Here is a 15414-nt window from a genome sequence, read left to right as displayed (position 1 = left end):
ACTATTGGTTAAGCGAATAAAATAATGCACCAATGAGAGTGCGAGTTAGTGCTCGACGTTGGTTGGGTAACACACGCTCATTGGCTGAAGCTAGTTTTCAAACAAGTTATAGGCCTTTGAACCTGTCAATCAATTAGGTAACATATCAGAATGAGGGTGCGTTCTGTGTAGGATGGAAGTCATGTAACACGACAAGTGTTATCATAATCAAGTGCCAGTTTCTTCAATTACATATGCACGGTTAAGTCTTTCTGTTTTCTGATAATAATACCAAGTAAATGCAATGTTTTGATCTAACTAAGTAACAGCAAAGATGAGCAATCTGAATCACTTAAACGAATTGTTTCATTTGGACGATCATTTGCCAAAACCGATGCGTCTCATGTTTATGATCTTTTCGACATTAAAAATATTTTTCAAATAATCTTTAGTAGGTTAATAAATGTTAGTTACGTATGCGTTAAATATATATTTAATTTAATACAAATGTTTTACAAAGTCATCCTTTGTAGTTGAGGGCTTTGCGAATCAGTTCGACTGAATCATCTCAAAGCATCGGTTCGTAAGAATGATTCCTTCGTAAAACAAGCATCACATCTGTGTAACGTTAGTTAGTTGGTAAGCGCATCTGAAACCAATTTTTTTTCTTTTTTCAAGACGAGGACCCACAAACAGTTCCAGTAGTTCTACAATGAGTGCATCATCTGCACGTTTTATTAAGGTAAATACATAAATCCCGTCTAACGTTTGCAGATGACAGATCCATTTAAATGCCCAGATTTTAGAACCGTCAATATGACATCAGTATCCCGACATTTTTCAAAGTCCACCAAAGCTGCTTAGTCATGGGAAACTATAACAACCAGGAGGAGGATCTTGGTGGTCAAATCTTATTGGTTGTAGAAGTAGCGTATTTTTTCATGAATAGATTCAATAGTTTTAGAAGCAGAATACCATGGCGACCCAAACCAAGGTTAAAACATCTTGTTGTTCATCTTAAGTGAATGTTTTGTGTTTAAAACTTTTTTTGATTGTCATATTTTTGTGTTCTAGCCTGTTCTTCATGGGTACTTCAGAAGTTCTTGCTCTTGGAGAGTCCGGATAGGTGAGTCTCCACAAATCAAATCAGCAATCCGGTATTCATTCATATGCAGGTCATTTATCAGTGTTTAATGTAGTTTTGAATACTTTTAGCCTTTGCATTGAAAGGCATTGAGTATGAGCAAGCACCAGTAAATCTTATCAAGGATGGTGGGCAACAGGTAATGCTGCAGAATGTTTTCATCTCATAAAGATATAATTATACTGTAAACATTTTGACACTGACTTACAATGTCTTCTCTTACTCAAAAGCTCACAGATCAATTTAAAGCATTAAATCCAATGCAGCAAGTGCCTGCAGTCACCATTGATGGCATCACTTTATCTCAGTCGGTAAGAATATATACATTCTTCTGCTTTTTAGTACACAGAACGTGTATTTTACTCTACATTGACCTGATTTTATATTACTTTGCCCAGTTGGCTATTATCCAGTACATTGAGGAAACTCGGGCAGGGCCCCACCTCCTACCTGCAGACCCAAAGCAGCGTGCTCAGGTCCGAATTATCTGTGACATCATCACCTCTGGGATTCAGCCCCTCCAAGTAAGTCGACTTAAAATTTAAATTAACAATTTTTATAAGCTACATTATGAATGGCATGCAATGTGATGAGTTCAAGTGATAATACAGCAAACTACTCTTTAAAATGTTTATTGCATAACGCATGCCGTTTACATACTATTTGTTTTAAGAGTAGAATACATGAAAGACTTTAATAACCGTTTTTCCAACGATGTGTTATTATTTAGAATCTGTATGTGCTTCAAAAAATTGGTGGAGAAAAGATGCAGTGGGCCCAACATTTTATCAATAGAGGATTTGAAGGTAAGTTTTATTACACCCTGTTCTTTTCAGTGCTCTTAAATCAAATTTACTTTTTATAAACAATGATTGAAAGTATAAAATATAGTATTCAAGTATACTTAATATATTTAAGATAGTAAGGAAATACCCCATTAGGCTATGTAAGGAGACTCATTTACACAGTTCAAAAATTAATGGGAGTTTGCTGTTAAAGCGATAGTTCACCAAAAAATTACATTACAAATTCAATTCAATATTGTGTGTGTGATTTGAAGCACTAGAGCCAATCCTGAAGCAGACAGCTGGAACATACTGTGTAGGAAATGAGGTAATGGTGATGTCTTCTCCTAATCACATGAGAATCACACATTTAACATTAATGTGTCTCAAATAATCACATTTCTGCCATTTACACTTCTAGATATCCATGGCAGATATTTGCCTTGTGCCCCAAGTCTACAATGCTGAAAGGTAAAATACGTTCTTTCTTCAACATACACCATCATTTTGAAAAAACCCAAATTATTTTTAATTTCCTTCAAGGTTCAAGGTGGACATGAGCCCTTTCCCTACTATCAGGAGGTTAAACCAGACCTTAATGGAAATTGAAGCCTTTAAAGTGAGTCATCCATCATGTCAGCCAGACACTCCTGATGACATGCGACGATAACTTTGTAAAGACTAAAATAAAAAAGTAATTGAGACTCTTCATTTACAAAGACAGTTCAGTTCAAATGACTGCATTTATTGTTTTGGTGAAAAGATTGTAATAGCTTTTCGCAAGATTTCAGAGACCTATGAACATGAGACCAAGAGATAAGCTGTACACCCTCGGTGACTTTAAGGAACTTGTGCACGTTTGACAAAACATACAAAGTGGACAAAAATACAAACGTGAAAACGTGTAAAGTATGTGCAATATCAGTGAAAAAACATTTATTGCACAAAAATACATCCAGTCTCTGAATTGCAAAATGTACTAATAAATACAAATTTGAATCTGAAAAGTGACTCCAGTTTTCTTGGCATTTACGGTAATTATTATAAAAAACAGTAGCTGTAAAACAGCTGTTCATGCTAAAACTGCAACAATGCAACCTTAAAAAAAAAGATTAAAAAAGTGAAGTGCTTCTGGCATTCCAGTTTTTCTATTATGTTGCCGAGTTTAATATCACACCATTTTAAGTTCCAAGTAAAAAAGTCCTGTTAGTCTCGGATCCTAAATAGGGAGTTCAACCGTGCATTTGAAAGTGTCATTGTAAATTGTTCCAGAACAATCTGATCCTCCAAACACTAGAATGGTGCACTGCTGAGACGGGCTGATATGACGATGGTTCCTTGCATTCTTCTGGTCTGAAGGTAAAGGCTTTGTACAACCCAGGCTATTGAGACTATGACCTGCACGAGGCTTAGAGCACAGCCACGGGGAAACCACTGATGTCCACGAGTTGGTGTCTGGAAAAATGCACCAAAACAAGACTCCATTAAATCATATGTGTGGATTTATGGCCATGTTTGTTACCTCTCAATATGAAAAAAAAAAACTTAAAATGACAAGCTTACAAAACACATCAGTGGAAGTACGCTTGTCAAACTATTTCACATGCCTTTAAACCATCTTTAATATTAGATATTTTAAAAGCAATTAAGCAAGGTTGCATTTTTAGTTAAATAGGAAAAGAATGACTAACCTGTATTAAAGAGATGGAGGTCCTGTAAGACCCCTATAGCACTGCAGCCTCCGCTGATCAGCACCCTGTTGTCAGACACGGGCAGAGCAGCGTGAAACCTGCTCACCATACAGAAATAAAAAAAACTCTTTAGTCTTTACCTTTGCACATACTGTATTGTATATTGCAGATACATATATAACAGAGTGGAACAAGTCTGCCTATTTTTATTATGAAATGAAATAATTTTGTAATTAAAATTATATTCATGAAATTACTGTAGAGGTGTTGAAGGACAAAAAGGTGAATAATTTATTTTTATTTTGTGTTAACATAGCCCTTTAATTACAAAAAGACATTTGTCTTGATGTTGGGGTACAAAAAAAAGTACTTGGTCTTACCCACGGGCCAATGGTGGCATGTTCTCATACTTCACAGCATTATATTCCATGAAACCTTTCCAGAATGAAAAAATAGCAAATCTGTCAGAGATTATACAAAAACAATACAACAAACATAAAAAATGTCAGGATATGAGATTATCCATGTGACTTGAGTTCATTACCAAGATCCAGGATGTGAAGATCATTAAGGTAAGCTGCAGTTTTTCTCCCACCAAAAATAATAAGCTTATCAGACAGCAGCGTGGTGGTGTGCCTATTATAAACATCACAAACATCATTCACTATACTCACAGCTCCTGCATTGTGTGACAGTAGATGGAAAACAAAGACGGAGAAACTGAAGTGTGCTCAACAACCTGAAACGAAGCACTTACCCAAACCTGGGCAAAGGACGGTCACCCTCCACAATTGGTTGATACCACAGACCGTGTTCAGGGTTGAAGATGTATAACGCATTACTGCAAACCTTGCCTTCAGAGCATCGGCTGGGCAGCACCCCTCCAAATACATACAGCTCTCTCTTATAAACATTGGCACTGTGGTATGCCAATGACGGGATATTTCCCTTTGCCTGTCCGTTATTCAAAAGTTATACAGGATAAACAAAAACAAAATACATCATCTGCTACATCAAAGCTACATGTGACCAATTACACAATCATTGTAAATGCTCGAAACATCAATCAACAATCATAACAGCATATACAGTAGATGACATGGTTACTAACAAAAGGATAGAATTACTATTCCAATGTTTTACTCACAGTAACAAGCTTCCATTTCCACGTTATGGTGTCCAGCACATATATATCACTGTAGCGCTGGCCATCCCTCAAACCTCCATACACATAGACAACTTTAGACTCTGGATCGAAGGTTGCCGAGTGACCTCGAGAGCTAGGTGGGTTGACCTCAGATGTCGAGGTATTCATGGGGAACCAAAAATCACTATCTGAACAGTTAAATAGCATAAATACATAATACAAATTGTCACTACTTATATTTTGACACCTTCTAGATGCGTAGATTTTTATTTAATTTAATATGAGTATATAAATATATACAGTATATTGACTTCACGCACCAATCTCTAATTTCCATAGAGAGTCTTTACAACTGGCCTGGTCATCAGCCTCTCCACCAATCAGAATTGCTGTGTCTGGATCACTCAAACACATTGCGTGGCTCCATCGTTTCGACGGACGATCTGAGATGAGAAATAAAAATAGAGCAGAAATCTTACAATCAGCTACATATTCAAGGATTGGTGCAATTTGGTAAAACAATAAGAATACAGATTTGATTTTTTCCTAGATGTTTTTGTTTGCCAGTGCAAACTTGAAACCAGAATGTTGGCTAACAAATCTTCCAGGGTTTCCACGTTTCTGTGTTCCCCCTGATATGAATCCATACAAAGATATAATTTGATCCACTAAAATATTCATTTACGAAAGTGAATCGCAAGGTACATAAAGATTTGAAGCATAAATAAACATCAGTTATTTTTAATCGAACAAAAGAATGAACATTTACCAGCCCTGCAACTCTTGATATGTTTGACGGCCGTCTCTTCGAAATCGACTGCAGGCATTTTACACAGTTTGTGCTTTTTAGGGCTTGAAATTCGCCTTGAATCCGGAGGGCTTTCCGGTTCTTCAGAGCTCCATATGTACCCCTTTATCCCTATGACTGTGCGTCTTGGAGTTTTATCCTTCAAAACAGAGAAACAGAAGTTTTACAGCTCGGGACTGTAACAAAATTTAGTGAATAGTGCTTGCTGAGAACTAGTTTGTTGAGGACTTCTTACCATTGGCCACACACCCTGAACATTGGCCAGTGTGTAATCCTGCGTCTCCACTTTGCTTTTTTCCAGCTCCACACAGCTGACGCTTCCCTCAGGAGGTGATCTCCGGGTAATCTTAATAGAGATTTAAGATCGTTTTTACATAATCACTCAATTACAGAATATGTTTGTCATCTAAACTGCCCTCTACTTCCACACGTCTAGAAATCTTAAGAAATCAGCTTGGACCAATATACATTTCTACTAGCTGTTGACTATGCTTGTCTTTTTCAGAATAGATTTGAAACATTCCTACAATCAATAAATAAGTCAAGCTACACAACTTACATCATGACTTTCTCCGCTACTAAGAAGAGTGCTGGATGGATTGGACGAGTGGTTCAGCACTAGCCGTTTTCTTGTCACCCGTGGAGTGCTGCTGATAAAACTGGTTTTCACCTTCAAAGAACACATTTAAGCAATATGGTAGAGTAAACTGATAAATCAAAATATGAAAACAAACATTAAACATAAGCCATTGTTATGGCAAAGCAAATTAGCTAGGAGTTCATCTTGAGTATTACTTATAAATACCTGTCCACTGACGCTAAGCACCACTTTGGCGTAAACTCCTCTCCTCCCTCTCTGTGTGGCCTCAGCGAGAAGTTCAGGATTCCAAACTCCATGCCAAATTAGACACCTAAAAAGTGTTTCAAATTCAATTGAACTCCTTGAATGTTTTTAAACAGAGCTTGAGCTGCCTGGTCCCATTAAGTTATGCCAATTTAATAGATTATGAGGTCCAATTCTTTAATAGTTTAATGCTTGACAAAGACTGCAAACTGACAAACTGCAATTGTTTGCCTCATTTGTAAATCGCTTTGGATTAAAGCATCTGCTAAATGACTAAATGTAATGTAAATGTAATAATATACATTTATTTGGATAAAAACAGGCAACATGAATAAATGCTAATGTACATTGTATAACTGGTCTAATGTCTTAAATGCAATTCATTTCAAATTATTTTACAATAAACACATTTTTAAAAGCAAGCATAAATATTGTGATCTTGAAACAAAGCAAGCTTAAAGGGATAGTTCATAACCTGTATGACTCTTTCCCCACATGACTTTTTCCCTTGGTTTATGTTCTTCAAAATATTGTTGTGCAAAAAAGTCATACAGGCTTGCAACGACATGAGGGTAAGTAATGATTATTATTTTTTATTATCTATCCCTTTAAGAACATGCTGCGATGTGTGTTTACTTGCTTGAACAGTGAAAAAAAGTAAACTTGCAGCTACTTCTTAGTTTTACTTACCTAGAGTGCGGTAAAAGCGTCCCAATGATCTGTGATTTGACCTCAGGACCCAGCTGAACCTCCACAGTGATATCAGTATCACTGGAGAAGCATGACCATTCCCCTAACCCAAACACTATCAGCTGTTTGGGTAAAGGCAATGGCATCTGAACCTGGTACATCATGCGGTTAACATTTCTAAACGGGGTGAGGGAAACAACCAGATAAAGTAAACAGATAATCACTCATATATATTTTAAAATGATCGACTACAGACCGTATAAATTGCCGAGGTGCTTCACGCAAGGACCAAATGGCATAAAAGTTCACTTTCCCCATTTTGTTGGTTCAAACTTCTCCAGTGTACGTGTGTGTGTTCGGGCCTGCAGACTGTGGTCAATCGAGCCTGACTGCTGTTACGTTTATCACCTTCCTGTGTCATACAGAACCAATTAACATTTTACAAATGTAAAAAAAAGAAGAAAATTTAGTAAGGCGGAAAAAGCTCGACTAATAAGCAACATTGTGTTAAAAGAAATACACAGTTACGATTCTTGGATATTTATTTATTTATTTTATAACTTGATATTTATTATTTATTTCATTCAAATTTAATTTAAATGTAAAATAAAACATATCCATGATGGTTGGAAGGCTGTTTGTAAATTATGATCAGAACACGAGATTATTGTTTGCACCCATAGGTTACACGTGATTTTACACACGTTTAATTAAAATCTAGGACTGTAATAATATTATTTAGTAATATTCCTTGCCATCAAAAGGTGAATACCCCACCCCCATACCAAATAAATAATTCATAATTAATTCAAATAAATAATGTTATGGTCCGAAATCGAGATTTCAATGAGTTTTTTTGTTTAACAGCGCCTCCTGTAGGATATAAACACAACAACTCAAAACAATGGCACTTCCGCTTCTGCTCTAAGGTTGACCTCAGTCTGAGGGCTAATGATGCATGTTGTCTTCCACTGAAATACAGACTTTAATGCTCAGGAAGTGTTTTATGTTTAATGTTCGCAATGAAGAGGACTGTAAAAAAATGTAACCAATTTCAGCTGCCTTACATTTTTAAGTTAACATTAGCTTATGAATCAATTGAACTTAAATTATATAGAACTGACTTTTAAAATAAAGTTATATGAAATACAACTCGACTTTTAAGTAAGATCAATATAATTGAAGTTCAAATGACTCATAAAGCTAATGTGATTTAACTTGAAAATTTAAGACACCTTTTTAGTTTAAGTTTTTAAGTTGATTTTCTTACGGTGTGCGGTCTCATTTTTGAAACGAAAATAACATAATAAAAGCTGTAACAAGACAGCAATTTCAAACTGAATTCATCAGCAGTGTTTATTGTGAACAACAAACACCAAAACAAATGGAGACAGCAAAAGAAAACAAGAAAAAACACATCGTATTTATATTCTACAAAAAGATGCGCAGAAGGACAGGCAGAATAGCGCACTGGTAATGCAGCAGCACAACGCAACAGTCTCTTAGGACATGCAAATAATTTAAGGTACGAAATGTATAAGACAGGAGCCAAGAGTACAGGTCTCATTTTACGCAGTGTGATTTGGTATTCGATTCGTAATACTATGGGGAGAAATAAATAAAATAGATACATTTTACTGAAATAAAATAGAATACTATACTAAAACCTTTGCTGGCTGTACTTTGTGTGACAAATCGCACATGATAAAAACAGAAATTCATTCTAATGAACATCTGAATCTTGATCCATGAAAGTCACCTTGATATTAAACAATCTGTTTTATACTAAAAGGGAGCATGGGACATGTAAATATTGAATCAGTCATGTAATAAATTAGCTGTGGCAGGAAATGGTTTCCGTTTAAGTTATAAACAAGCAGGCGGTGACCATGATGACTCCCAGGTGACTGATTCGATAGCCATCCATGGTCTCCAACTGCAGTAAAAACATTATGAGGTTAATAATATATCTCTACTAGTGGAGGCTTTGTGGCTACACTGTGATTTTGATTAGATAGATCACAGTATTAAGGGTGCATATGGTACAGTGTGTAAATCTTTTGGCAATGCACATCAATAAATCAACAAAACATTCAACTTAATTCTCATATGACTCACATTCAAGAAATGTACACTTTTAATTACCTGATTTAACAGTGGCAACCACATCTGCTACTCATACTTGACCCATTTGTGTGAACCGATTTAAAACTATTTGACCTGGATCACCACCAACATAACTTTCCCTGATTACTGCTTTAGTCCCTGATATGCCACAGACGTGGTGTCAGACGATACAATAGTAAAATATATATGGACCCTTGAAATATTTGCACGACCTTCAGCGCACACAAAACACATTGCACACATCATGAGACTCATGATCCCATTCACTTAAATAAGCATCTTGAACACAAGCAAACGTTTTGATCTATGATAGGGATTTACTGGATCAAAGGATTTACTGAAACCACAAATCAACAAAAACAGGAATCAAACATATAAAGGAATTCAATACATAAGATAAAAATATGCATCACTTAAACCTTCCATTTCAATATGCACTTGATAACTCAGGCACTGTAGTAAACTCTGTAATACAGAGTCTTGTTCCTCCAGAGCGAGTAGGAGTTGTCGAACTTCAGTAAGTATGTGCCATCTCCTGGAAATTCATGGCTGCCACCCTGCACTGCCAGATGACTGTCCTGGCGGTAAACAGGCAGGATCTCTCCCAAGTTCGAGTTGGCAACTGCCTTAGAGCCCTTCTCTACATCTCCAGGAACAACAGGGCCTGTTTGAGATACACAATATTTATGCCACTGAAAGTATTGATTTTATGCATCTACTTATAATATTCACAATACTGTACATATTACAGGACTTGTTGTTTACAAGAACGTATTTTGATAATATGAGGTATGTAATTAGTCTTTAGAAGCATAAAACAACACAAAATGTTCTCCCTCACCTTCTCCCAGTTCATCATCTTCATCCTCATCGTCGCTGGATTCACTTATGTGGACAGTAATAGCTCGGCTGGTGACCGGTGACCAGTCAAAGTAGACCCCAAAACCGATGTCATAGCCATCTGTGGCAAACTCCCAGCACACACGCTTGGCCTCAGGAACTGTAGGCACGTGGACGGTCATAACGTCACCACGATAGACATTCACCACGCTGTCTTTCTCTTGACGCATCTTAGCTTTAAGCTCCTTCAGGGACAGAGTTGTCCATGTGGATGCTGGTTTCAACGGTGGAAGAGCTACCAAAAGATTGATCATTAATATTTTGTTAACTTAATTCATCTTTAATTTCATGCGTGGATTGTCTTAAAAATAAAACGTTAAAGCACACTGTATTACTACAGCAGAATATGTGCTGCCATAGGAAATGCACTTCAGGAACAAACTTTGGTCACTTTTGGAGAGAAATATAGCTGCATAAATTCCCATTGGCAACAGACTCAATTCCAAATTCGAAGAAGCTGTGATGAAAGTTTAGATAAATCGTAGCACGTATGCAAAGAAAATATATTTTTTCAATATATTAACTGTCAATATGTTCAATCATTTTATATACACATGAAATGTATTGAATGGAAGCGTGTTATATAATATATTGCATAATATTTTCCAGTATATTCCCATATATTTTTGTTTCATAAGGGAGCACATGGCACTAAGCAGCTTTTGTTTACAAACTAAGCATTAAATAGTTTATTAAATAGATTTCAATTCTTCCAAGCAAATAATATATGTCAGTAGCATAACTGCAAGTGATTGTAAATTGTAAACAGTATCAGCCTTAGCCTATTACATTGATGTGGAGGGACAGGTTGTGTATATAGTCTTTTGCGTATTGTTTTTACAGCAACTTTGAGCATGACCCATAAATTCAAATTCGGGTTGGAAATACACATTACATAAATCAACTTTTGTGACACATGCCACAAAATTAAGCCTACAGTATACACTGCATTATGTTTTGAAACGGCACACAATACCAAACAATGAAAGCGAAACAGGTGGAATCTTTTAGGGTCTGACAAACAGCATATAGACACATTAGCATAATAGATAGCCACGTTCTCTGGGGACAATGATGAAAGATGATGACAAGGTTTCTAGAGCTTTTCTTCAGCTCTCTAATAAGGTGTGTGCTAACCTTTTTTCTCCTCAGAGTGCGAGGTCCCTCCACTGGCAGTGCTCTCAAGTGAACCACCTCCACCTGCCTTCCCCAGAGATGCTATGGGCTCCTATTAACATAACAACAACACAACAATAAAGTACACAGACTATATGACTATAATCATATAAAATAAAACACAAACCACTGTAGTTTTAATATACCTCTGTAGATTGTGGGGATTCTCTGTTATTGCTATTATCATCCATTTTGGGTTGGTTATCCGGTTGGATTACTGTCTGTGAAAGGTCTGTGCTTTTAAGTCTTTCAAATAAAAACAGAAAGAAATAAACCCTAGAAAATGATGCGTTACATCACAGCATGCACGAGCCAGTTAGTTACCTGTCTAAAGAGTTTGCTTCACAGTTTTTTGAAGTTATACCAGGAAAAGAAGACACAGACAGTGACGACAGCCTAGACTGGAGCTCTGATGTCTCTAGTTTCTCCATATCTAGGATACCAAACACATGTAATATATTTGTCATCCTATCCTTCACAATATAAACACGCTCAAAGCACAGTAAAAACTCTTACCTGACTCACATGTACCTTTGAATTCGCTTCATTAAAAACAAAATCTGCAAGTAGAAATGTATCAGTCCATATTGTTCGTAACGTAAGATAAATATTGCCATTTTTAAAGATAAACAAGACTGTTGAACTACGTGTCGTGTGCAATCGACACATTGCATTTAAAGCTCATACTGTATATGAATCACATGAAATAGTTCCGACAAGTCAACTAAATAACCCAGACCATCAATCTCAGCAGATGGGCAAAAGATCGAGCTAAAACCGCATTTATATTCAAAACCAAACCCATTGACACAAAAATATATGTTACACCAATACGTACAGTATGAATTCATGATATCGTATGTAAAGACGTACCTTCGCGTGATGCTGTAAGATGCAACACCTTTGTTTTGCAAATAACGTTTGACACCCCAGGAAGTCCGCTAATTTGTAAATTCGTACAGTGACGGCAGAGAGAGAAGTCTTTTCTGAATGGCTGCCTGCGTCACATAAGGCTACATAATAAAAGTCTCTACGCACAAAGTTATTCAAGTAGTTAGATTTTATTTAAAAAATAGTTTTATGTGTATATTGAAAAGCATTTACATTTAAATTTAATTTGAGGGAGGGCGTAGAAATAAGTAATGCTGATCGGTTTTAACAACAAGTTGTCATCCAAAATGTGAAGCAAACACTGTTACCTTTTAATGCTGTCACTAATTTAATTTGCACTAAATAAATGAAAGAATATAAACAGTAGAAACTGAATAGTTCTCAATAAGGGCTTATAGAAAATTGTGTTTCATAAGAATGATTTAGAAAAAATTTCCTGTATTGAGAAATGTCCAGAGAAAGAGGCTTTGGTATTTTCTCTGAACCATGAAGCAGGGCCAGAACATTGCCTTTAGTTTATTTCACAGCTATTATCAATGAATCAAACTTTGCTATTTGCCAATGCTAAACAGGGCAAGATATATTCTGATTCTAAAGACAATTTAATGATTCTACAAAATGAGGGGCGAATACACATTTTTTAAATCGTTTTAATATCATGTTGTATTCAAGTTTAGGTGGTAGAGATGTAGCTAATGTAAGAACCTCCAATTATGCTATAAATGGTTTTCTATACTGTTCATAAAGTAAACATTATACAGAATAGGCCTATCACAATAATATTTTATTTGTATTTTGTATTTATATTTGTTTATTTATATTTGTCCATGTTCTGTTCTGTTTTAGATCTGCTTATCTGTTCATCTTGCCCTGTATATGGCATTTTCTAGTTTATAGTATGTGGGCTTTTTTTAGATGAGAGACATTTAAAAACCACGTGGTATAGCAACAATCCACAGAGGTTAAACACAAACATAGCCCTAAAGCATCTCAACAGATTTTATACAGCTGGCACACACATCTTTCCCCTGAGTGTAATTAACACTTATTTTAGATTGTACATTATACTGTACATAACACATCCATTTATACATAACGGCTGTGTGACAAACAGATTAAAAATAAACACATGAAAATATGAAGCTGTGTCTCCAGGTCAAGCATCTTTTGGTCCTAGCAGATTTGAAAACGAATTGTGAAATGTAAATGCAATGCAGTCTTGCAAGCTTTTATTTCCTGACACCAAATCAGACAATGGAGTCATTTTTGTCTGTGCATCAACCAGATTGATCCAGGGAAAAGGGCTGTAAAACAAAAGAAAAGATAATCTGTATGGCAAAACTATTAAATCATAATTCTCTGCAATTATGCAGTATAAATAAAGTTTGGGACTCACTCATCAGAGTTAATAAGAGCAGAAGCACAGGAGGAGTTAACAAAGCTTTGTACAGTAAATGTATTTGATGCTGTGATGCTGGTCTTAAACATCTCATTAAGTAGCTGAAGAGCCTTTTGGGAGGCCAATTTCTCAGCAGTACACATGTTAAGGAGACTGTACAGCACAGCAGACACCCAACTCTGATCCAGGGAGAGGCCACCTTTAGTAAACAGTGCAAGATTACTCAAAAGAGTCTTATACAGGTAGCTACATACATAGCAAAATATTTTCAAGGATACATTATTTTGGTTTCTGCTTACCACTCATTGAAAGAGGAACTAAGGCTGCAAGCACTTCCTTATCTTGTAAAGCTGCTGTCACTTCACTGTGAAAGTTCCAAGTCTTATTGACATCACCACAAGACACAAATGTATACCGGGATTTAATAATAAAGCTGTGCTCAAGGAGCACTGCGAGCCTGAAATGAAAATAAAAAGTGCTTTGTAAAGACCTAATTAAATCCCAAGCAAGATAAGTAATAATAAACACCTTGGCATTTACTGTCAACTATTTACTGTCATTATTCAACTCAGAATCTATGGTAATTTTTAAAACATATATTGTGCATACAGTATATTATTTCGGTTGGATATTATGCAAACAATAAGGTTTTACAGTTTTTATATTTTATGGTGTAGATTGAATAAAAACAATTATATAATGTAATGTAATATAAATAATAAGCTAAACCACTAAAGCGGAAACTTCTCCTTAGCCTACTCCATGAAGAATTAAGCTTAAGTAGTTCTTTAGCTTGTCTGGTTTACTACCTGTTTAATGGCACAGCAGAGGGGAAACTGTAAACAAGACAACGTGAAGGCAGATGGGAGCGAAGGTCTGTGCACACTTGTGATATATGAGAGGGCAACACACAGAGGAAGAGTACATCTGTCCATTTAGCCAGTCTAATGTTGTCATAGTAACATTCAACACCCATCTTTGTAATTTCCTCTGAAACACAAAATAAAAAAGAGACAGCGTTAAGTCCATTTTAGTGATATTTGAATTTTATGTAAATTAGTGGGGGTAAACTGCTTTTGATTGCCATGGCAAGAGGGCGCCAGTGGGTCAGAGGCGAGTGAACAAGCACACAAGTTTCCTTGGTAACGGCTGTAAGCGTGATGCTGCTGATTTGTGTACCGCAGGATCTACACCAGTTCAACCACACACTTTTTTAATTTATTTCATAGCATATTTAGTAGTGGTAGTAATGCTGTAAACACTGAATTATTATTATGATTTAACTGAATCATATTCTTAAGTGTACAATATAACTGCTTAATAATGACTTTACAACATAAATGTTATATACAAACAAGAAAAAATAATATTCACTAACCTAAAGTCTCGGGTCTTTTAGTTGAGATGTTGATGTCATGTGGTTCGAGGCTGGATACACGCAGTAAAACCATTGCCAGCTGTTTACCCATGTTTCCTCCACCCAGTATACCAACACAAATGTGTGTTTTAGAGCAGGAGCCATTCTCAGAAACTAACGTTAGTTTTTTTCTGTGTAAAAATTCACATATTGAGTGTAATAAATGCGAAGGTATATCAAATCCACAATAACTACTCTTACCTTAATAAGCTGAAAAGCTGACACACAAACACAGCATGCGCACATCCACTTACAGTCAACCCGGCTGAGCGACTGCGCAGACACACGCATTTCTCATCTTCCGTCAGTCCAGCCTCAAATCCGAGAGAGTTTAAATTTTCCAACATTGTATCGTTTGTGTGACACGGCCGATCCCGACTGTATTTTTGCGGTAGTTAACATAATGTACGTAAACG

The 15414-nt window shown here is 36.2% G+C and overlaps 3 protein-coding genes across 9 annotated transcripts; 1 reads left to right on the top strand and 2 right to left on the bottom strand.

The window, feature by feature from the left end:
* Positions 1-144: 144 nt before the first annotated feature.
* Positions 145-2899, top strand: gstz1 (glutathione S-transferase zeta 1). Of its 5 annotated transcripts, none has more exons than XM_057343932.1 (11): positions 158-240; positions 513-558; positions 658-721; positions 1054-1105; positions 1195-1262; positions 1354-1434; positions 1522-1647; positions 1854-1929; positions 2184-2236; positions 2330-2379; positions 2452-2898. In XM_057343932.1, exons 3-11 carry the CDS (start codon positions 692-694, stop codon positions 2576-2578), a joined length of 663 nt encoding a protein of 220 aa, XP_057199915.1. In that variant the 5' UTR covers positions 158-240; positions 513-558; positions 658-691; the 3' UTR covers positions 2579-2898. The 5 variants fall into 5 exon arrangements, with proteins under 5 accessions (XP_057199918.1, XP_057199914.1, XP_057199915.1 ...); XM_057343933.1 differs by having other exon boundaries at positions 223-240; positions 500-558; XM_057343935.1 differs by lacking the exon at positions 513-558 and having other exon boundaries at positions 145-240.
* Positions 2900-2994: 95 nt separating this feature from the next.
* Positions 2995-7449, bottom strand: zgc:163014 (uncharacterized protein LOC100038766 homolog). The gene is made up of 13 exons (XM_057343930.1): positions 7345-7449; positions 7089-7265; positions 6360-6465; positions 6114-6224; positions 5790-5900; positions 5516-5693; positions 5067-5189; positions 4747-4934; positions 4357-4553; positions 4144-4235; positions 3980-4034; positions 3600-3697; positions 2995-3363 (listed from the first exon to the last, which is right to left on the bottom strand). Exons 1-13 carry the CDS (start codon positions 7404-7406, stop codon positions 3128-3130), a joined length of 1734 nt encoding a protein of 577 aa, XP_057199913.1. The 5' UTR covers positions 7407-7449; the 3' UTR covers positions 2995-3127.
* A 971-nt stretch (positions 7450-8420) lies between these two features.
* Positions 8421-15382, bottom strand: tmed8 (transmembrane p24 trafficking protein 8). Of its 3 annotated transcripts, none has more exons than XM_057343860.1 (7): positions 12165-13324; positions 11808-11851; positions 11616-11724; positions 11438-11537; positions 11253-11343; positions 10057-10350; positions 8421-9879 (listed from the first exon to the last, which is right to left on the bottom strand). In XM_057343860.1, exons 3-7 carry the CDS (start codon positions 11720-11722, stop codon positions 9662-9664), a joined length of 810 nt encoding a protein of 269 aa, XP_057199843.1. In that variant the 5' UTR covers positions 11723-11724; positions 11808-11851; positions 12165-13324; the 3' UTR covers positions 8421-9661. The 3 variants fall into 3 exon arrangements, 1 of the variants encoding a protein (XP_057199843.1); XR_008963665.1 differs by lacking the exons at positions 8421-9879; positions 10057-10350; positions 11253-11343; positions 11438-11537; positions 11616-11724 and adding exons at positions 13579-13780; positions 13881-14038; positions 14391-14571; positions 14960-15129; positions 15200-15382 and having other exon boundaries at positions 11805-11851; positions 12165-13510; XR_008963666.1 differs by lacking the exons at positions 8421-9879; positions 10057-10350; positions 11253-11343; positions 11438-11537; positions 11616-11724 and adding exons at positions 13579-13780; positions 13881-14038; positions 14391-14571; positions 14960-15129; positions 15200-15382 and having other exon boundaries at positions 11805-11851; positions 12165-13486.
* Positions 15383-15414: the final 32 nt, after the last annotated feature.

Source organism: Triplophysa rosa, linkage group LG10 (assembly GCF_024868665.1).
Source record: "Triplophysa rosa linkage group LG10, Trosa_1v2, whole genome shotgun sequence".
NCBI lineage: Eukaryota > Metazoa > Chordata > Actinopteri > Cypriniformes > Nemacheilidae > Triplophysa > Triplophysa rosa.
The sequence above is the reverse complement of the archived record's forward strand: the minus strand, read 5'-3'. Positions and strand labels throughout refer to the sequence as shown.

What these genes read in the sequence shown, in the direction of transcription:
- gstz1 (XM_057343935.1), top strand. Translation starts at nt 692, where the DNA reads ATGAGTGCATCATCTGCACGTTTTATTAAG. An exon ending in CATACTGTGTAGGAAATGAG is followed by an intron (nt 2,237 to 2,329) that starts GTAATGGTGATG and finishes TTACACTTCTAG; the next exon opens with ATATCCATGGCAGATATTTG. An exon ending in CAAGTCTACAATGCTGAAAG is followed by an intron (nt 2,380 to 2,451) that starts GTAAAATACGTT and finishes ATTTCCTTCAAG; the next exon opens with GTTCAAGGTGGACATGAGCC.
- zgc:163014 (XM_057343930.1), bottom strand. Translation starts at nt 7,406, where the DNA reads ATGGGGAAAGTGAACTTTTATGCCATTTGGTCCTTGCGTGAAGCACCT. An exon ending in TATCAAGAGTTGCAGGGCTG is followed by an intron (nt 5,190 to 5,515) that starts GTAAATGTTCAT and finishes TTCTCATCTCAG; the next exon opens with ATCGTCCGTCGAAACGATGG. An exon ending in ATGCCACCATTGGCCCGTGG is followed by an intron (nt 3,698 to 3,979) that starts GTAAGACCAAGT and finishes TATGGTGAGCAG; the next exon opens with GTTTCACGCTGCTCTGCCCG.
- tmed8 (XM_057343860.1), bottom strand. Translation starts at nt 11,722, where the DNA reads ATGGAGAAACTAGAGACATCAGAGCTCCAGTCTAGGCTGTCGTCACTG. An exon ending in GAAGCAAACTCTTTAGACAG is followed by an intron (nt 11,538 to 11,615) that starts GTAACTAACTGG and finishes TTTATTTGAAAG; the next exon opens with ACTTAAAAGCACAGACCTTT. An exon ending in AATCCCCACAATCTACAGAG is followed by an intron (nt 11,344 to 11,437) that starts GTATATTAAAAC and finishes TTATGTTAATAG; the next exon opens with GAGCCCATAGCATCTCTGGG.